The sequence below is a fragment of the Seriola aureovittata genome, chromosome 8, assembly GCF_021018895.1.
Source record: "Seriola aureovittata isolate HTS-2021-v1 ecotype China chromosome 8, ASM2101889v1, whole genome shotgun sequence".
In the NCBI taxonomy this organism is placed as follows: domain Eukaryota; kingdom Metazoa; phylum Chordata; class Actinopteri; order Carangiformes; family Carangidae; genus Seriola; species Seriola aureovittata.
The window spans coordinates 22,958,693-22,981,316 of NC_079371.1; the positions used below are offsets into that span (position 1 = coordinate 22,958,693).

A 22,624-nucleotide genomic window follows, 5' to 3' on the forward strand; every position below is an offset into this window, starting at 1 on the left:
TTTTGTTCACTTAGTTTTATAATGCATCATATTAGTCACAGTTAAATTCTATTCATTTATTTCATTTTTTTAAAATAGGTAAATGTATTAATAGTGTCATTCACAATGCATCAGGCCTCCGTGATGGAAATCAGGCCAGTGGTTGGTATCAGAGAGAACAGTCACCTCCAGTTCCTGCCTGAGAAAAGGCAGGAACTCATTTAAGGGAAAGTATCACTTTAGTACAAAGTATACACTTCTGTCTGGTAGTGTAAACTCCCGGCTCTACAAGATAGTTCCTGGAACCAGAGGGCAGTCGAAAGGCACTTGTAGGAAAGAGGAACCTTTTTCCACAGTGTTTACACGGGGAAATTTGAGCTCTTACACCTAAACCTTTAACAACTTCAGTGTAAACGTTTTTCTGGAATTTTCATCCATAGTTCCTACGTAGGTTTAAAGGAACATGATGGTAACATTAAACATGAGTTGTTCAGGGATGATGTGCAGGCTTTTGTCATCTTATGCAGATTATTGACACCTCGCACCTGCAAAGAACCTATTAATGTGTGTTTGCCTTGTGATGATTGTCATATATTGTTCCACATAATACTTGTTAACTCTGTCAGTCGCAGTAGAACGCCAGTGTTACGGCCACTGTTGAGGCAAGGCTTGCAAATGACCCGGTCACTAACAGGCAGATCTGTATCCGCACATGTAACCTATACATTATTGAGAATTATTAACCAGCGCAGCTTTTCCAGCCTTCACGTGACGCTACTCGCTACTGACGCTGGTCAGTGAGATACGCACACACTGTGAGAGGAGAGACGGCGTTGGAGAAAAAAGGGGGGGGGGGGGGGGGGGGGGGGATAGACATGTTAAAGCTGTTCAGTTGTTTAGATGTGTTGAGATTCTTCATCTTTGTCCTGTGCACCCTCCATGCAGACATTTGCTTGAGGAAATTTTGTCTAACTGTAATTGAAAAGCCCTGCTGTAGAGAGTTCACTAAATTGACTGTTACATATTGGTTATGATGCTTTTGTATTGACATTCCAGATGTTGATTCTTCACCTGACACCAATGTCAGAAACCCCACTGTTATTTTTTAACAGGGGGAAAATATAAGTGAAAGTTACTTTGAGTGAATGTTTGACATTGTCACCTGTCACCTGTTATAGCTGCTCGTCCTGTAGCTGCTGCCAGTTTCACCTAAAACCATTTGCTTGACAAATGTTATTTATATATAATCCATCATGAATTTTGAAGGCAATTCACAAATACTTCTCTCTTTAGCCTTCATATTTGACGCTAATAAGAGACAAATGGAGATAAATTGGAGTATGGAAAAACACCAGGAGCTGAAAGGGTTAAATATCTAACAGAGATGTACAGATATATAGAAAGTGACTGAGAGTGATTGGACGCATGGATCCACTGATGAAATAGTAAATGAGTAGAGGGATGAATGGTGAACGGCTGCCTTCAGAAACATGGGTTAAATTGATTCCTGGACAAGAGTGAATCAGTAAATGTCACAGATGAATGTCATGTAATGTACGTGAATGGATGAACGACTGAGGGACAGACGCAGGGAAAGCAGGAGCGAGGGATGAATGAACGGAACGAACGGACGGACGGACCGCAGAGGGAGCTCACCTGTTGTTCGGCCTCTTCCTCGTCGCTGCTGATCTTCAGGTCATCCTCCAACATCCTGCAGAGAGACAAAGAGACACGTGTTACTGCAGCCGTGACCTCCCGTCTGCTCGCATCAGGTCGCATACGGCAAGTCATGATCTGCAACTCCCTCTGAAGAACCTTTTTCTGGCAAACGGATTAATTACACAGCAAAAGCAGCGCCCGCGGTTCATGTTGGGGAATGAGGCGGTGGACAGTGGATGGAGCACTTCGCTGCTCACCAGATGTTCGGCTTTTAGAGTTTGAAGAGCGAAGCCAGATTGTTTTTTCACCTGGAAATTTTCTGTCTGACAACTGCTGACCTACAGCCAAAAATTCCTTGGAAACATAGAGGACGTGCTCGGCCGAGATCAGTCTCTCGGTCGGGTCTGTACATGGATATTTTAGGGGCTTGTAACTGGGGAAAAGAAAGGGCTCTATTCGTTGTGTTTGTTTTATTCTCCCGAAGCTCGAGATCAAACTCCAACAATATAGATGTATACAGGCTATGAAATAGATATACAAGACACAGTTGATAACATGGCCTCCCTCACAGAATCACCTGCTCTTTACCACACAAATTATTCAGTATTTATGTGCTGTGCATTGGCAAGTTCCCGTGTTTTATTGCTTTATATAAACCTTCCACACAAACTACTGTTATTTTAAGCTGGCACTGCTATTGTTATGACAGGTGAATCCCCTAAAGGGATTTTTACTGCCTCACGAACCACTCTTGTCAGTGCTTGCACCGCTAAAAAACACTCCCCAGTGTTATGGTGTTTTCAGATGGGACCGTGTGAGTCGTGAATAACTGAAGCACAATAAGAAAAAGCTTTGCAGATAAGGGGCACAGTGCAGCACGCGGCGATGATAGATATGTTTGAATGAATGAATAATGGATTCATATTTTATTTCATAAGAGGGGGACAGATGGAGAGAGGGAGATAGTGAGCGAGATGGAGATGATAATGATGGGGAAGAGAAGACAGAAGGGGACAGAGAGAGAGAGGGAGAGAGAGAGAGAGGGGAAAAGGAAGCATGGAGGGGGAAAGGAATAAAATGCAACAGAGAGAATGAGCATCTATGAGGACAGATGCAATCAGATGTAAATGAGTTATGGACTGAAGCATCCATGACATGCAGAGCTTAGAAAGCACAGCATCAAATTTCAGAAGGTGCAGATGCTCTTAGTTGCCTTCATAAAATGGAGACTTTATTTCCTACTGGCGGAAGGTTGTCTGAGAGGATGTTAATATTTTCCGAAGCCAAATCAAAGCCACCCTCAGCTAATGACTAATTGCTCAACACTAGGGTGTAAGAGAATTGCAAATGCACATGTGCTCAGACTGCAAAACAAAATGCACACATCATTTTTTTTCTCTGCTGGCTTTCTGGATGAACTCTTAAGCCAAACAAGGCTCCTGCCAATGTCTCTGTATTACTGTCCACAATCAAGACTCAAATATTTAGACCAGCTCACAGCCTTTTCTGGCCCCCTCTGCTTCTTGTCTCTTTGTATTTAAATCAATGTTCTCCTATACTTTATCATTTCTTCACTCCATTACAGCAGCACAGCGATCATTGCTGTTCTGCTTCTGCAAGATCACCGTCAGGCAGCGGTTCCTTGATGGGGTTGAGATCTCAACAAGGGGCATGAAGACAAACCTCTGGGTCACAGGGTGATGAAAATGAGATTTCTGCTGCACAAAATTATGTTCAATTTTTAGCTGTTTTTCTAATCTTTGCTTTTTCCATGTGAATTACTGGAGAATTTTCCTTCTAAAATTACTCAAATAGAACAAGGGGGAAAAAATGAGTCTGTGATTGAGCTGGCTTCGGTCAGAAGACATGTGCAACTGGTGACAAGGGGTTGAAAGTAGATACTGTCTTGTTTCAAGAGGTCTCGAGCCAAAAATGTTAGGAACCACTGGTCTAAGGACGCGAGTGCCAGAAACACAAATGTAAAAAACTGGAATTGGATCGAGGTTGAATACCACTACTGTGGTTCATTATTCTGCAGCAGTCTGGAACAACATACACATTTAAAACACACGCTTTTGGGGTCTTTCTGCAAGTCTGTCATTTTCTCCCTATCCCTGTGTTTCCATGAATTACTAATGAATGTATGTTTGAAAACTTGCTGTGTCTTTTCAGTGTGACTTTTTAAGCTGAGGCCTTAAGAACTATTTACATTCATACTGCACCTTAATACTGACGGAAAATATCATGCGTATCTATATTGTAAAAAGACTTACTGTGGTTTACACATAAATGTATTAGACAAGCACTTGCCCATCAGACCTGTTTTCCTGGTTTCTCTGAGTGTTTTACCTGAAATCTGCTATATTTTTATTAGATCACTCAGAAAACTGTCAGCCAATCAGAAAAGCGGCCGAGAACCTCCTCTTTTCTGATTGGCTGACTGACCTGCTGTTACTAGAGCTTCAGACAGAAGCTTGAGAGAGGAGATGTAAAACTACACTGAGATGGTTCTTGGTTCTTAAAACCACAAATATATCTTCCTGTGGATCAACACTTCAAATAAAACACAAGAAAAGAGTAAAATATGGGACCTTTAAAGTATATTACCATCACAATAACACTTTGGCTGCTTATTGTCCTATTGTCTTCCTCTGACTGCTCACCTATTGTTTGATGGTGACAAGGCATCAGGGTTAACATGTTTTGACGGCCACATGGGGAACTGAACCCACAACCCTGGTAGTGTTAGCGCCTTAGGAGTTGAACAAACTTGTGACCTAAGTCCAGCAGTACTGTAAGACTGGTCTGTGCTAGAAACCAAGGAGTTCTCTGGGTTTCTGAGTTGTTCATCAGCGTAATAAAGCTCTTTGAGCAGGGAGGTAGAGTGCGCTCTCCACTCTCTATTCTAATGAAAAAAAATAATCTTAGATTTATTCCTAATGTGGCATTAAGGTACAGAGCCTATTTGAGAGGGATTACTGTTGGATGAGTTTTCTGTAATGGTCAGACATGGTAAACATTGAGCAAAAAATATAGCAATTAGCCTCAACAGGACAATTACTCTTGAATAAGACGAGGTAGGCCTATTCATTATCCTGAACATTTTACGCTGTTGAGCATCGCAGTAAAAACAGAGAATAGCCTAATGGCTGCAGTAAACTAGGCATTGTTTGTAACCAATAACAATTATTTCACCCTAATAAACAAAGCAGCATTTATGCTTGAATACACGATGGGAAAAAAAATTACACCTTAGGGTATACAATAGTAATCAGAAGAAATAGGCTTATCGGCTTTGGAAACAAAATAGAGTAATAAGCCACAAAAAGCACTACAGCTCCAGAAGACATCATCCTAATGGAGATATAATTAACTATTTAACTACATACACAAAGCGGAGGAAATGAGAGTTTACATGGCGACCTGGAGGTTTAATCAAACCATCCAGCTAAATTACTGCTAACTAAAGACTGCCTTGACTTTTTCTTTACTTGCAGGATTTTTACATCATCTTTTGGCCATCAGGTCTTTCTTCATTTTCAAAAGCCATGTGTTTGACACATTTTCCCTCCATTTTTTAATTAGGTTTCATCAAATGTATAAATAATGCATTGTACTTGGTACTTGAAAACTCTCATTAGAGGTAGTAACACAGGAGTTATGATGTTGAGCAAATGTTTAAGGGGTAATATGACAGCGGACGGAGCAAAAATCCTGAATTCCCCAGATGAAGAAAGACATGAAACAAGAAGCAAAACATTTGGACACTTCCTCTCAAACCCTGAGGAACTGTATCATCTCTAATGTCCTGTGATTCAAATGGATAACCGCCTGTTCGCTAAGCCTCAACAACCTTACCTACTGTTGATACACGTCAACTTTTCCATTCTCACATATGTACATTATACTTTACAGAGATAAGTTACAGTCATTTCTTAAACAAATGACAATTTTATTAGAGTAGAGACAGTAACAAAGTACATTTACTTGAGTAATCTACTTAAGTACAGATACTAAAAAATATACTTGAGTATTGGTTTGTGGAACAACACAACGATGTGTTGACATAAAAGAAATGAACTTTTGAATACTTAAGAATTTGACTTGACTGAACTTTAACTTATACTTTGACTCAAGTAATGCAGTTGTGTACTTAGTCCACCTATGTTTATTTCAGACAGATGTAATTAAAAACAGGCTTTTCAAACTATCTCGCTGACTGAAATGAAAAGTCTTGTGAGCAGATTTGATCAACTGTAGCCAACTAGCCAATTAAGATAATGTAAGCAGCATGGCTTGGTTGATAATGTTGTGTCCGGATGATTTTTTAATGTTTCTAGCTGACTTGTTTTTTTTAAATGAGAGTCTTGTAAAAGGACTCACATATTCATATGCTGCTAAAAGACTGAAGCTAAAGCTACTGCGTTGCCCCCAGGAAGAGGCTAGCATCCCCACTAGTTTATGATACATCTGATGACATGAAAATACAACCGTGGCATTGTTAAAAGTTACTGAGTGCTGATACAGAGAATAACATCACCTGGACTTCTAACTACATGTATAACTGTGCTTTACAGGTGTTTTAATAACTGTTAATTACATTAAAGGTAATTTGCCTATATCAACAAATAACATTCAAGTTATGTTATGACTGGTCGTCAGGAGAGAACGAAGGAAAGACGCCTGGATAATTCAGTGCAAACCTCGAGGTGTGCTCATATGACATCAACACTGTAAATGCAAACAGTATGGGGCTCTGAACGGCTTTCTGACATGGCTAAGTCTCAAAAATATAAACACCAACTTTCATTCCGCGAAGAAGAGCGGGCTGAGAACAGTCTTGAGGCAGTTTTATGGATGAATCCAAACAACTAAAGGGGAGCTCTACAGCATCAGCATCAACCTTGGGCTTCAGGCCTCTGATTAGCTGTTCACGGAATTTAATGCAGGACCCTGAATTTATATCAGCTAATAATGTTTTCAAAGGTGTTGTATAAGAGTTCAGAAGGGCAGGGAAAGACAAAACAACACACCACCCCTGATTTCACCTGCAGATCAGCCCGTCTTAAAATATTCTGCAACACCAAGTCCAGACAATCTTAGAGGTTTACTGAACAAGAGGAAGAGTGGAATTGTTGGATCTGACTCGTTCATCCTACAACATGATGAGAATGGACCAAAATATTTCACTGTGACATTCAACAAAGGAACAAAAAAAAAAAAACCCACTGGAAAGAGACAGAAAACCAGAGGAGGCGCTATGTTGGACCGCCAGGCGATCCTCTCTGCCCAGTAGCATCTATCGAAAAATACCTGAGCAAAAACTCCACCTGGTGCAAAGGCCCTCTATCTGCAGCCCAGCAGGGTAACAGCTGCGACAGACAGCTTCTGGTATACCACTGTTCCCCTGGGAGTAAACCAGCTGTCACAGATGTTAGCCAGGATGTACAAAGAGGCAGGGACACATAAGTCTTACACAAACCACAGCCTGAGAGCCACTGCCATACAGAAACTGTCTGATGTGAGACAGGAGATCATGGCAGTGAGTGGGCACAGGTGAGATGCTTTATATAAACATACAGAGAATACTAAAAAAAAAAAAAAACTTGTTTGTCTTTCAGCTCTGAAAACTCAGTAACTCAGTAAGAAGTTACTGGAGAGCAGGAAACGATGGAGCAACGTACGGCTCAAGCTGTTCACTCACTGAAACACACCTGCCACTCACTGGTTCATAATGAATGGAAAAATACAGACAAATGTACATAATATAAAGTAGCTGGCTGATGGTAACATGTAGACCAGCAAGCTAGCATGCACTATGATGTTTACATGTTCCTTGGCAACAGTCCAGTCGAGTCCACTTACAACAATTTGTGTTGGTGGCATCAAATAAATGATTAAATAAACAAATAAATCATAATCTGTTGTTGCTGATTACTGTTAACTAATAAATGGCAGAACTGTTGTTTAAAAGAAATATCAGCTTTTGTACCGAATATCAACATGGCTGTGATTATCTACGACTGAATCACAGCCATCCTGATATTCGGTAAAATAGCATTCCCTCAAATGTGATGTTGCTTAAATATGAAATTAGTCTTAATTAATTCTAACAAAGCTGTTTAGCGGCTTAGCTTACATACCTTTTTTCTTATCTGTATGTTTCACCTTTGAGTTGTTATAAGACAAAGGGATTTTAGATGAGGACTAACCAATGTGTTTGGCTAATGTAACACTATCTTGGATAACATGTTTGGCTGAAGTTACTGGATTACAAAGTTGCCGACATTCACAAAAACTCAGGATACTAATGTTAGTCTACACTCTGATATCACAGCATCCTGGACCACCTCCCAGACGGTGGGAAAATAATACAAAGTATGTGTGCAGCATGATATACATATTTTAGTGTAATCTTTAATCCCACAAAATGCAGTTAGCAAATAATGCTCCTTTACCTTGGAAGTAATGCTGTGTACTTGTGTAAATAGTAAGATAGCTAGTTAGCTGGACATGCTAACACGTACAGATTATTTTTAAGCAGACACACAGTTAAATTCATTCCCTACGTATTTTCTTGTGCTTCGATCTTGGAAAGTGTAAAAACCGTGACTATGTAGTTGCAGTTACTAAGAAATGATTTCAGAGGAGGTGTTTAGTGACCTGTCAATCTCTAACACAAAATCATTAAACTTGTTGTGGTCAAGCACAAGATAAATCAGGGTCGTGAGGTGGATTTACAAGCCAAGGCTTCAGCCTTGCCAATTTCACCCTGCTATGAATCCTGCTGTAAAGCTGTGTGAGTGAAGTGGAGTGGGCTGCAGCCAGAGATGTTGCAATATGCTCCTGGCTCACGTTAAATTAATGTAGCTGCACTTTCCCGCTCTGATCCACACTATCTTTTTTTCCTCCTACCAGCAGTGAATTTCATCCAAGAATCAAGCTTAATTTTTACCTGGAGGCAAGCGCAGCAGCAGCGGGTCAGAAATTCTCTGTTTGTGTGTGTGTGTGTGTGTGTGTGTGTGTGTGTGTGTGTGTTTGTGCGTGTGTGTCAGAGGGAGAAAAAGATACTTACGACTTCTGTGGTGCAGTTGGTGGTTTAGCAGCAGGCTTGTTAGCTGATACACTACATCGCTCTGCAACACAACAGAGGACATTCAAGTATCACTGTGATGCATGTGTCTTGGGTGTGTGTGTGTGTGTGTGTGTGTGTGTGTGTGTGTGTGTGTGTGTGTGTGTGTTGGTTAGTGTTTGACAAGAAGCCAGACTCAAATCACTGTAGATGTGTATTACTGTTGTCACACTGGAAAACATGACACTCATCTCTCCTGCTACTAAAACTATCTATGTGTGTTTGTGGTTTGCTTTGGTAACAGTAGTTTGGGTGAAAACACAATACAAATGCCCATAACAATAAAATTCATTGCCTGATAAAAAACTAGAGCTGATTATTTATTTTCCAAATGGTGATACAGACATTTAGAACTGACGTTTGATATTCTAGTCAGCTGTATTTCTTCTTTTTGTACCAGACAGAAAAACCTGCCAGTGGGGAAATATTCCAGCTTTATATACATCACAAACATCTCAACACATTACAAGATGGGGGTTAACAAAGGAGCACCAACTTCAGAGGAGCTTTTGATGATCTGCTGCCAGCGCTGGGAGTCAGAAATACTTGCACGTACAAAATGCATATATAAAAAAAATAAATAAATAAATTAAAAAAAAAAAAAAAAAAATATATATATATATATATATATATAGAGGCAATGCTGCAAATCAATGAACATTGGATTTATAGGATTTTTGTATCAATGTAATGAATTATCTTCATTTTGTATAATTGTTGGGCAAGAGAGATCATCATTGACAAAGAAAAAAATTATTTTGCACTGGGGATTTATTTTTTCCAGAGAAGAATGAATAAATTAAAAAATGTATGTACAGTTATATAAAAATAATAATAATAAAGCTAACATTTAAAAAAAGAATATAGAAAAATCTTAACTCAAAGTCCTCTTACTACCTTTTTCCTGAATAACCCCTGATGATATCACCAACAGAAAGCTTACTTTACAAAAGTCCCCAGTCAGTAGAAATTTAGAAATGTGAAATTTGAATGACATGGCTATTGAACATCCAGAGGGAGACAAATGAAAAGATGCTACTGACTTGTATTATGGATGTGTTGGATAGTAATGTCTAAGAACTAATGCCTGTTTACACCTGGTATTAACATTTTAACATTTAGATGATCTGTAACCTGGTATTAAAAAGCGTTCTCATTACCTCAGCTCTGTCAGCATTATGATCAGATAAATGGGATCTAAAAGTCAGGCCGAAACACACTTATTACTATCATACTTTACATTACATTACATCATTTTTGTCTTTTAACTATTTTTGATTGAATTTATAAAATAATGATACACATTAGTATTGCAGTGTATTTTATCCAGATTTCACACAAACACAAGCTCACGATAAACAGTCTGTGCTCCACTCTCCACATAAGTGTGAACTTGGTAATACATGTCCCAAATGTGTAATTGACCATGAATGACAGCAAATACATTTTGAGTATTTGATTATCTGTATTTAAAGGATGAGGACAAAGTCTGTGGTCTTTGAGATCCCTTGTTGTTTTTAATAATAAAAACCATGGATCCACAATTCGCTGAGCTGTGTGTGTGAAATCCTGTTTGTCTGATTACTTGTTCAGATGAACGCAGAGAGATAAAAGCAAAGGTTTTCAGACTACCATCCTCCCGTGGCTATGAATTTATTTGAACATCAGCAGCTTTTCTCGTATTTCTTCCAGGTGGTATTGCCTTCATGCCCTCTCCTGTGTTACTTATCATAGAGCTTGTACGTGAGTGTTGATGTTGGGAAACTTACTCTGGGTGTTGTAGCCTGAGGTCACATGCTGCGACTCCTAGAGAGAGGGAGAGAGTGAGAGAGAAAGCCAGAGGGAGATGAATTGAATGAATAAACCAACAGATGTCATTATTGATTTCACAGCGGTAAAACGATGCCATTACAGAGAATTCAGATCTTCTCATCTCCCGGCGTCCACACTCCACCTCATTCTTAAAACTCGCTGGCAGGATTAGTGTGACGCTCGGGGCTGAAAGCCTAATTCATTAACTGCTGGGTCAGATTTACTGCCTCTGTGTTTACATTGTTTTTTTCTTTTGACATCACCACCGATGAGACGTTTTGCATAAGAGTGAATCATAAAAAAGCACACGACAGTGGGAAAAATACCACCTGCTGTTTTCGTCAGGATATTACTGCCATTTCTGAGATAAATGCTGAGTATAACATTTATGTACAGCTTAATGTGACACATATCTCTACTATTTACATTGCAAGGCGTCGTAAACCCCTTCTTTGTTGGAGTAGGTGAAACTTTTCTATCATCTATCTTCTGAAGTGGCAGTTCTTTAGTCCTCGCTTTTATTGTGTGTCAGTCTTTGTTCATTACTGTTGTCATTTCAGCGCTGCACTTCTCAAACATCCGCTGTCAAACAAACAGTGTGGGTGGTACTCCAGTGTCATTTCCTTGAAATTACAGTAGATGAAGTTTGGCTTTCTTTAAGTGCGCGTTGTTATCACTTGTTCATGTTATTTTCCCTGGAAGCAAGGAAACAGTGTCCAGACACCAAGGGTTTGAAATGAAATGTAAGACAAATGTAATGTAATATATAGTGTTAATGAGTCACCAGTAATAAAGTGCAGAGGTTTCTAATTTCCCAGCAAGCTTACTGGGAAAAGTCAGTTATCAGTAACTTGTAATAAGTTAATAATAATACATATTTTTAAACAACAGTACAATTATAAATGTGAATAATTTATTAATAAATGGGTTTACACTTAAAAGACAAGTCAATGCAACTTCTAACCCCTTTAAACAGGGGGGAAGTGGGAAAGTGGTATTCAATACATACCATTTAATGCAACTTTTGTAAAGAATTGCTTTGAAATACACACAGCTACAGTACAGACTTCTGCAAGTTATAAGTATGTCCACTTCCCCGCACCTCTGAACACACAGTAAGGAGGTGAATTAAACATGCGCTCCCTAATTAACGTTGTAATTTCATTGGCTGTCACTTGCGCCACTGCGCCGAACGAGGCGACGGTAATCTGATTCCATCACAGCGATCACCGCCGCAGTGAATTTATGGATCAGATCTCATTAGCAGACTGAAGATTTTCAGCGACAAACCGCAGTTACTTTTATGATGAGCCACCAATAAGTGTAGGCGTTTAAGTGAAGTGGTGGAAAAAAAGATGTGAAAAAGGTGTTTGACATCTTTTTTCCCCACCACTTCACCGACTCATGCACAAATAAAGATGTAGTCAGAGCCTGGAGAATATTATAACAACACTAAAGAAGGCATATGTGACCAGGCTTGTAATCCTAAATGAATTTGCACTATTAAGGCTCATTGTGAGAGGATCGCTTGCTGAATTAAAGGTGATTAGAGCAGGACAGAGAAAATGGTTACTCACTTTGTTTGGGATGGGGAACTTGGTCTGATCAGCTTTCCCAGGAGTGTGTATGGCTGTGAGAGGAGGAGGCCAGGAATGGGTCATCTCCTGAATACACACACACATTTTTATTATATTAATGCAAATTATTAATGACAATTTTCTGGTACTATAGCCCAAACTAATTAAAGCATATAACTCAAAGTAAATGTAAGTTTGCTCTCATGTGAAACGTACCCGGTGAATAACAATGATGACTAAAGTGCAGCAAATTTGAGCAAAGGGACTGCTTAGGCAACATCTTTGATGCAGAGTACTGGAGTCAGCATTCAATCAAGGCTCTGCTGAACCATCCCCATATGAGTGGACTTTAATATAACTTATAGTATGAACTGAGAGGTGCATAGGGAGTCAGGGGCACACCAGGGATCAGTGTACTGAGAGTGAACTAAGTGCAGAGTTGTTGAATTACCAAAATAAAAGCTGACTCCAAGCGGCTGCATTACAACTAAGAAGCAGCAGCAGCAGCAGCAGCATCTCCTTTCAATTATTCTAATAACACAGTCTCTTATATTCTAGTCCCAATATGTACAAAATTCAATTAGTTAACGAGATAAGCATAAATGTGTGTTTGTGTGTGTGTCAGCTATACAACCTCTCACAGTGGAAAGGTGTGGAAATTTACTGCCTATATTTGGGAATATGCTCACAAAGCAAAGTGCTTATATGATAAATTACCAGGTAGTTTTTCATGTCTTTCCTTCCCTCTCTGTCTCATATTAACTTCTTTATCCACAACAAATTTCTTCATTATTAGTCATTATTAGTCTAATTAGCCATCAGAGTCTCTCATTGAATAAATGAGAGATTTACTCTGCTTCACACACTCATACAGCTGCCATTCAGCAGGTCACTAGGTCAAAGGGCTTGGAAAGTCACTCACGCCACAATTTCCCATCATGCGTTTCTTTTCCACCTCTGGAGTGGATGACTCATAGTCATCAGATGACTCATATTTTTCATGCGTTTGCCTGTGTGAGGGAGTGTGTGTGTATCAGTGAGTCTTCTTCTTCAATCTTATTGAAGACTCCTAAATTTAAGTCTATATGTGTGTGTGAGAGAGAAAGAGAGTTTTCCCGCTCTATAATCTTAATGCACTTGGCCTGAAGACATATGAAGCGTTGCTGGGCAACTCTTCTGTGACATCATCACGTCCCTCCTAGAAGAGTTTCTGTGTTTTGACAGGCGGCAGTCTGAATGGTGTGTGTACCTGTGCATATATTAGAAAATGTGTGTATGTGTGTGTATGTCTACAAATGTGTTACTACTGCCATTGCACGTCATTAACTCAGTCTGTCACATTAACACAGGCCCACAGGTGTCACTGGGTTTTTCCAGTTATTATCTACTAGTCACATTATCCATGATCTACCATCTATTGTATCACACCTTAACACAGACAAATACACAGCATGTACATTTAGCTTTGCACAAGGTGCACAATGCACCATTATGCATTGACAGCATCAGATAGGCTTTTTGAATGGATTGAGTACCAGTGTAACATGGTCCTCTACAGAGTGTTGAATTATGGGTAGTTTGTAGCATTTATGTTGCAAGGCCAGCAAGTGTTTTCGGTCCCATTACAGTGTTTGAGAGTCAGTCAGCCGTAGAAGAGTTTTGTTGGCCCTGTTCAACCTGCAGCAGTTGCAGGAGGCTTATGCAACCATGGAGGAAACAAAATTCATGACGACTGAAAACAAGCTCATCATGTTTCTGAGTTTTTACTGCAGAAATAAACCAGGAAGAAAATCCTCTAATTTAGAAGGCCATCCTACTATATATTTGTGCCAATACTGTACATAAATGAATTCTTATTTAATAATGCATTTCATTCTCTGTTTTCATTGTATGTCAATTTCATAAATGTCTGTGAAGAGAGGGTAAGAATGCTACATATACTGCTTACACTGTATTTAAAATGAGTCAAATGCAGCTACAAAAATTTTGTTACCACATTGAACGTGAATGAGCTAAAAAAAAACCTGCAATGGAACCATGACGGAGATGTGACGGAGATGTGACGGAGCCATGGAAAAAAACAAGAGCAAACTAACTAACATGAAAGAAAAAAAAAGAATCAGATGATTGAGGCTGAATCTAAAGGAATATTACACAAGTGTTGCCATCAAATGTTGTAATCATTATATTGATATTGACATCATGACATTCAAAATGTATTGTACTTTTCTAAAGTTAGAAATCTACAGGATTTAGAGCAAAGACTTTTAGACAAAAGCTATCTGGTTTCTGATTGGCTGGCAAGTGTCCTTCTCAAACCAATCAACTGTGCATAGTTAATGAAGCTGTAGTTAGTCATAACAACAGTGCAATACAACACAAACCAAACCATGAGTCAAACTGGCCACAAATAAACTGGATGAGATGATGAGGTCAATGGGTCACTTCACCCAAACTACAGCAAACTATTTCATCACTTTCCTCCAGTTGTATCTATCCCAGCTGAGAGTTTAGGTTTTTATATGTCCAGGTTTTGAGATATTTGTCTCTGAGATTTCTGTTTCCACTCCAATATCCACTTGAGGGGAATTGAATTTCGTTTGTGGTGCCACAGTATTGAAAGATTATATCTGAACATTTCAACAGCAACATCTTTTACCATAAAATGTTCTGGCGGTCACTGTGCGTAATCCACAGACCTCACAGAAGACACAGTCGCAGGTTTTACAGAACATTTCTCTGGTAGAAAGTAGTTCCAATGAAAACTTTCCACAATGAGGTCTGTGGATTTGTCATAGATTTGTAATCACCTCCTTTGTGTAGGGACGGCAACAGAAACCTAAAAGACTGATGTCTCAAATCTTGACATGTAGAAGCCAAAACTATCTGCATGGCTAGATGCCACCAAATTAGGCGGACCCATCAGAAACCAACCCATTTTTCTACTGAAGAGACAATGGTATAAATGAGATCTGAGGCGTCCTGATATAGAAAATAATAGACAAGGAAAGAAAGGGAAGGTAATTTTTAGTTTATAATTAGTGCATCCTTGGATTGCTGATGATCTATATTATAGTGTACATAATGCTACTTGTTTATAGTTGCCATACCATATGCTATGGTCTGTGGACAGAGAGAGGCTTTCTGTTATCATATCATGAGGTGGCCCAAATGGTCCAAACACAGTAAAAAGACAGTGTAGTCTTTTGAAGTTTGCAGCCAGTTTGAGCAGCTTTGCCTCTGTACACAACATCTCCGATACACACTGTTACTTTGAATTGTGAAAACATCCAAAACAACAATGTTTCTGTGACAACCGACTTGGAGCTGTGCCGTCACAGAAAGGGAAAGATGAACCGCAGGCCTCCGCTCCGATTCACCTCACCTCACACTCTGAACTCCCTGATTTTTCCACTTGACACGGCTAAAAACCACAGACTGAATTCAATAGCATACCAATATTATTGACAAAGGCTTTTCATGCAGCTCACAGCACAGTATCTGTCACACAGCCTGTTGGCCAGCATATTGATTTGTGCAAGGGAGAGAGAGGTGAGTGACAGAGGGCAGAGAGGGATGAAGAGAGAAAGACAGACAGAGAAAGAGAGCGGATAGCACAATGAGTGATATGGCAGAGGTGATAGAAGAGATAGAGACAAATACAGAGAGGAAGACGGAGGGTGAGGAAAGGAAGAAGTAACCTGACATAAAGCAGTCAGAGAAGGTCCTTGTCTTTACAGCAGCAAATCTTCTGCCTGGCAAGAAGATAAGTGGGGAAACATTTCTGTTTTGACATCACTCTGAAGGAACACAGTAACAAAACAAACAGACAGGAGCGGACAAGAGAGGGACGGGGGAAGCTGTGGAAAAAACGTGTTGCTTGATGTGATTTTGATGACACGCAGATAGGAAAAGAGTAGGACAGAGAGAAAGAGAGATGTAAGGAGAGTGAAGGAGAGACGAAAATTGTGGAAACGATTTCTGCATGAAGTCATCCTACAATAACAAAAACTTGTATAATCATTGACCTGAGCCAACAGATCTCCTTCTTTCTCTCCCTCGGCCTTTTACTTCCTCTGTTTTTCTTTTTCTCTCTCTCCTCTGTCATTTTTTTCCTAAAATCAGACTCTCTGGAGAGAGACGGAGTCTTTGTGAGCAAACAGAAAACAGCTGATAATCAGTGCAATTACTGTGTGTGTGTGTGTGTGTGTGTGTGTGTGTGTGTGTGTGTACCCAAGCAACATACCCGCAAAATCTCTTCAACACAGCTGGAGTCATTTGGTAGGCTGACCTGGAGAAAACAAAGCAGAAAGACAGAGAGACTGACTTCAACACCATTTATAGCAGCATTACATTACATGTGAAACAGCAGAAACAGAGTTATGGGCAAAGAAAAAGTAGAGCAGACTCATCCACACCACAGTCATAACTCTCCCTCTCCCTCTCAAGCTTTTTGTTCTCACACAGCAGAGATGTAGTTTACAATGATACTGTAACGGTGGCATATTTGTAACTCTTAGTTTTTGAAACAATGGGTATGTGATTTCAGACAAACTGAAAACTGTCACTGTCAGATTTTATTAGCTGTAGCAAGCTAATTAAGCTAACATTAGCTCCATGAGTTATTTGAAAACTCCCTGTTCAGATGTCGTTTTAATGTTTCCTGCTGACTTGTTTTAAAACATAAACCCTATAAAAACTTTTCTTGTTGGCTATCTACATTAAATCATACTAAAAGACTGAAGCTAAAGCTGCATGTCCCAGGGAACAAGTCATCCTCATGAGTCATGTAGAAAACAGTTTGCGCGAAATTAAACTGCTCTTGTACTGCAGTCTAGAGCTAGTTAATCCTATATTATAATGTATGATAAGGAAAAATGTAAGATGAAACTCATTTTGTTGTTTGAATCTGTAATGGGTTTAGTGAATGTAACATTAGCTCAGGTGATGTTGCTGCGGTTGTAGGAAGTGTAAACTTAAAGATGCTAATGTTAGCTTAAACCCTGATAGCTTCCAGGATCAGCTTTACCACAATGAAGAAAAACCAAACAGTGCATGTGGTATTGTGAACTTGAATTTAATTTAATGTTAAACCTGTAACCCTCAAAGCTTACATTACTACAATAATTTAGGTGAATTATGTGCTCCTTAGTCTTGGAAATAACAATCAATTGTTAGCATGCTAACTAGCTTACATACCCTTGTATGGTAGAGAAGATAAACACACTGTTTAAGCCATTACATACACTTTTGCTCATGTGTTTTTGGTTTTGAAAAATGGGAAGTCTTTACATTCCAACAATTGCTTTTATTGCCTTGTTACAGTTGCGCCATTCGCGGTGGAGAGATTTAGTTGAGGTCAAACCATTCATCAATTTCAAAACGTCCATTCAAAATCGTCTAATTACTGCTTATGTTGTAAATCAATATTAACACTTTGAAATTCAAAACATTTGTGCATTTTGGTTGTCTAAGACGATGCAGTGATTTATAAAAACTGGCTTGTGTATATGGGCAGAGAAAAGTAATGGGGGGACATTCAGAAAACTGAGATTTTCACTTTTCACGTTGAAAAAAGCCTTAAATGCCTGTGGTTTGGCCAATGTTGTGTTAACCAAGGGGCCATTTCAGCTCAACAGAATTCATGAGACTGACTTGAGTTTTCAGGAGAGAAGGAGAAAAAGAGACCATTTGAGCTTAGACATATGCAGCTACTCTGATTGAATTTACCAGTTCAGTGGCTGCACACAGCTAATCTGTGTTAACATGTGCCCTTGTCAATTAAGTCTTTCTTAGAACAGGAGTGATCTGGACTGGTGACCGAAGTAACATTATGGCAAATGCCTGGGCTATAAATTCAGACAGGTGTGTGACAAGCATAATCTAAATGGTCATGAAAGGAGAAACCGAAATAAAATCTTCATGGCAAACAAAAACAAAATTCAAAGTACAACTTAAAAAAACAATAAAGTTTCTGTAGCTGGAAGTCTTTGCTTTGCCAGTTCAGCCAAAGTGCATATTGTTGCTCATGCAAACTACAGAGTTGCTTTTCTATTTATTCCAAACAAACCATTATTTGCAACTGCGGGAAACACATGACTTTGTTAGCTAAAACCTACAAGACATGAAAATGAATGTCCACTGCCGAATTGTCGCTTCCAAAAAGTAATTGAAAACAAAATAAAGCAATTCACTGGGCCAGATCTCGGCTTGGATCAATCCAACAAACAGGCTCATTAAAGAAGAAAGAGACGGAGCAACAGCTGAAGGAAGAGAGGGAGACTGAAAGACTCTGAGAGCAATTCACTGTAGAACTCATGTCTAACATATTACAGCACCATAACCTCTGTCACACACCATTACTAATAGCACCAACATGAACAGAGGAACAGTTTAGTAACTATGATGAGAAGAATGACATCATATCCCCCCTTTAAATCACTGACTGTTAAAACAACAAAACAATAAAAGTGATTGTGTGTGTGTGTGTGTGTGTGTGGTGTGTGTGTGTGTGTGTGTGTGTGTGTGTGTGTGGTAGAGAGGGTCAAAACTGCTTGAGCTCACCAACGAAACATCTCTCTGAATGTCTTCTAGAGCTGTGGTCCCACACGAGCGCATCACATCACTCGGCATCAGCAAATTAATTATACCGTGAGTCAACAGGAAACCAGAGTGGGCGGCTGAAGAAGTGTGATTTCCATTGAAAGGTTCGAGGGCACTTTCAACCAAAACGTACAAATCTTGCTGAGTGTTGCCCCTGAGCTATGACAACATAAAACAGATGTGCCATATATTTATTGTGTTATTCAGAGGTTATTTGGTTAATGAAAGAATGTCTTACTCATTATAGGCTAAAAAACATGAGATTTAGTTTAGTCCAGAAAGGAGAGACATAAAATGATTAAATGATACTGAATTTCAGTTTTATCAGCGTATTGATGCAAATTTACATCAAACGTGATGTCAAGAAGGTGATTGAGAAATTGACTTAAAGCTGTAGAATAGGATAGTGGTGTTTCCTGGCAGGTCCAGATGCAGCCGGTGTGTGAGTTTAGGTACAATAAATAATGGATCCTGGGGTTTTGACAAGTATCATATGCTGATGATGTGTGAAACCATTCTGGCCACAATGTAACAAGCTGTAAACACAACACTGTCATTATCACCATATAAAGTTGATACAGCAAACAGATGCTTATTGACCCATCCAGCAGACACAGAACAACATTAGCATTTTTTTTGGAGCTTAACAATTAGTATTAGCAATTATTTATCTGAGTATTTAAAATGAGATGGTGAGTTCAAGTTTAATATTAACGCACCTTTTAGCTTTGTTTGCTAAATGTGTCTGACTAATGTTTGGTGCAGGTAGGTACAGTTAGGTTTAAGCATTTTACCTATGACGTCTGAACAGCTGCGTTGGGAAATTATGCTAATGAGAACTGTGAGAGTGAACCAAAACAGCAAAGCTGAGGAGCAGAAAACTAAACAACAAGAGCTGGAAAAAAACAAAATAGAGCCGAGGGGAAGTGCAAAGTGAGGTGATACTTCTCTGTGGGTTTGTCACTATGACTGATACCTTTCACACTGAACACTGTCATTCTTTAAGGATTACTGCAGCTTTAAGACTTTCTTTTCCCCAACCTGGCATTTAAATTGATAAATAATTAGTATATTGGTAGTACAATGCCATGTAGTAGCTGCATGGTTTGAATTTAACAAGAAATGTGTTTTATGACACAAAAAGAAATAGTTTTACAGCACAAAACACTTAGTTGACAGTGTTGTTCTTGTATAAAGAGAATAAAAGCTTCAATAAATCCTCAAAAAAGTGAAGTAAGAGTAGATGGTGGAAAGAGATAAAAGGAAAAATATATCTGACATGTTTACACTCGTTAGGAAAAGACAGCGAAAACTCAGTTCACCAATTACTTTGCCTCTCAGGATCAATGTTACTGCACCTGAATTCTGTGGTTGCATATCCAGCTAATGGTTTCACTCAATCAAAGAGATTGTTTTCTGTTTGGCCTAACTGTAAATTATAAACTGTAAATTACAAATTGTATAGTCTAAATTATACATTTTACACTGTGAACTGTTTAACTGCAAGTGTGCAATGGTCAAGTGTTAATAAACTGTAAATGATAAATTGTCAACTAGCAACAGTCCATTATAAATGATAAATTATACATTGTAAATGATAAGTTGTCAAATATAAATCATATATTGTAAATTATAAATTGTCAAATATAAATTGTAAATGATAAGTTGTCAAATATAAATTACACATTGTAACTTCAAAACTGTAAATTATAAATAGTCAATTGTACATTCTATATACACATTGCTTATTGAAAATGTTGATTGCACATTAAAATCGAGCAATGTTGTTTAGATTATTATACCTGTTAATTTGACTGACACATTTTAAAATATACAACATATGACACACAGTGTAATAAAGGCTCTCGTCTGGAAGCAACGAGAATAGACCCTTTGTGTAAAATACACACTTCCTGTGTCATTTTCCTAATAGCTTCAATCTATAAAGGTGCCATACATGATGGATACAAACATGAACATTTAAATGTGATATTCCCCCTTCATTTCAAAACACAGCTGGCAGACAAAAATGGAAACACTCATATGATTTCAGGCTCGCTGAGTCTGTCTATTTCTGTCTCTATCCATCCGTCTATACATCTGTGTCTCCCTGCCTCACTTGTACCATCCCTGTCCATCACAGTTGTGTTTAGTTCACTGGAGCATAACACTGACACTAGCAGGGTTTGGTGTTTGTTTCCTATTTGCAGTATGGACCTCTAAACCAGACGGCATACAGAATGTATTATAATAAACAACGCGCTACTTGGTCATTGCAAAGATAGAAGTCTATTCGGAGCTCAGTGAATAGAAACTGGCTTTAATGGATTTTAATGGACATGTGACTCTTACATGTAATTTGTGTGCGTGTGTCTCCTAATTGTACTTACTATTAGATCACGGTTAATGTCAAGGACTAGGAGATGGGGGGAATATAAAAGAGAAATGAAAGATGAGTGACAGCCAGAGAGGAAGTCTGCAGGAAGAGAAAGGACAGAATTCAGAGAGAAAATAGATAGCAAAGAAAAATGAGAGAGAGTAAGAGAGAGAGAGAGAGAGATTCGGAGGGAAAATATAGCCGAGGCAATTACTGATGCAGAAATCCTTTCTCTCTGAAATAGCTGCTGAGATAGATAGACGTCTACACACACACGAACACACCAACACTCTCTCACACACACATGCACCAACTTAAAGGCAGATACACTCGGGCATAGACAGGTACATGTGGATGCACAGGAACACACCAAAGCTTGTATCCACACAGTCACATTTAGACATGATCTAACAGTTGTTATAACTGTTGTCATTATCGATGAGTCTGCTGATAATTTTCTTGATTAACTCATTAATTGTTTGACTTATGAATATCAGAAAATACTGAAAAATGCCTGAGATACTGTTATAATAATGGCCTGTTGTGTCTCACCAACACTCCATAACCTAAAAGAAATCTAGTTTACTAACACATCTGACAAAGGAAAGTAGAAAATCCTCACAGCTGAGAAGCTGGAAAAAGACATATTTGGCATTTTTGCGTTGAAAAAATGTTAAATGATTAATCAAACTAATGATTGCCAATCATTTTTCTGATGATTGACTAATTGTTTTATGCGCACACATACAGTGGGGTCACAGTCTGAGACTACTTGAAACTACAGTACTTGATCACCTCACATGGTGGCAAATCTTTTACAATTATTTAATGCACGAGTACGTAGCTCACACTTATAAAACAACCACAACAAAAAAAATACAGCTGCGGTGAAGAAAGGAAATATTGTCTTACATGTAACATTACATAAAAAACTAAGATTGTTGTCTTCGTACAGCTGTATGCAAAAGGTAGAGTACCCCACGGCAGACATACTTTGTTCATTTTTGATGTCAAAGAAGTAATTAGAACCCATGCAGCATTAAAAATTAACATTTGTCAAAATGAGAATGCATTGTTACTTATTATTTCATGAGCAGTAATTGTGGCATGTGTAAAAGTTTGGGCACCCTACTTAAAGAGAATTCATCATGCTCTGAAATGTGGACAATTCCTGATGATTATTCTTGACCTGCCTTACAAGACCTAACGAGCCAGTTAAGGTCAAACAAGTGAATGAAGTTCTGAGCAGGGAGTAATTGTGCAATCACACACAAAAAAGGCTGTCTTCCTAAAACACGACTCAAATTTTTATATTATCTTAATAAGAAATAACGGATTATGAGCATTATTAGTTCAAACTGCAACTTGACCTCCAATTAATGAACAATGACAATCAGGTAGAAACGGTACCATAATATGGGAGATGGGGGTAATACTGTGTTGCCTTTATGTTGTGTTATGTTTTAACGAGGGACCGCCATTACA

The 22,624-nt window shown here is 38.8% G+C and overlaps 1 protein-coding gene across 2 annotated transcripts in view; it reads right to left on the bottom strand.

Moving 5' to 3' along the window:
- The window catches only part of aff2 (AF4/FMR2 family, member 2), a 154,719-nt gene that overhangs the window by 59,125 nt on the left and 72,970 nt on the right, over positions 1 to 22,624 (bottom strand). For both annotated transcript variants that reach the window (XM_056382793.1, XM_056382792.1), the window contains exons 5-9: positions 16,406 to 16,450; positions 12,160 to 12,246; positions 10,540 to 10,576; positions 8,714 to 8,774; positions 1,636 to 1,690 (exon numbers count right to left, since the gene is read on the bottom strand). In XM_056382793.1, the coding sequence (XP_056238768.1) occupies positions 1,636 to 1,690; positions 8,714 to 8,774; positions 10,540 to 10,576; positions 12,160 to 12,246; positions 16,406 to 16,450 (285 nt within the window). The remainder of the gene's footprint in view (positions 1 to 1,635; positions 1,691 to 8,713; positions 8,775 to 10,539; positions 10,577 to 12,159; positions 12,247 to 16,405; positions 16,451 to 22,624) is intronic.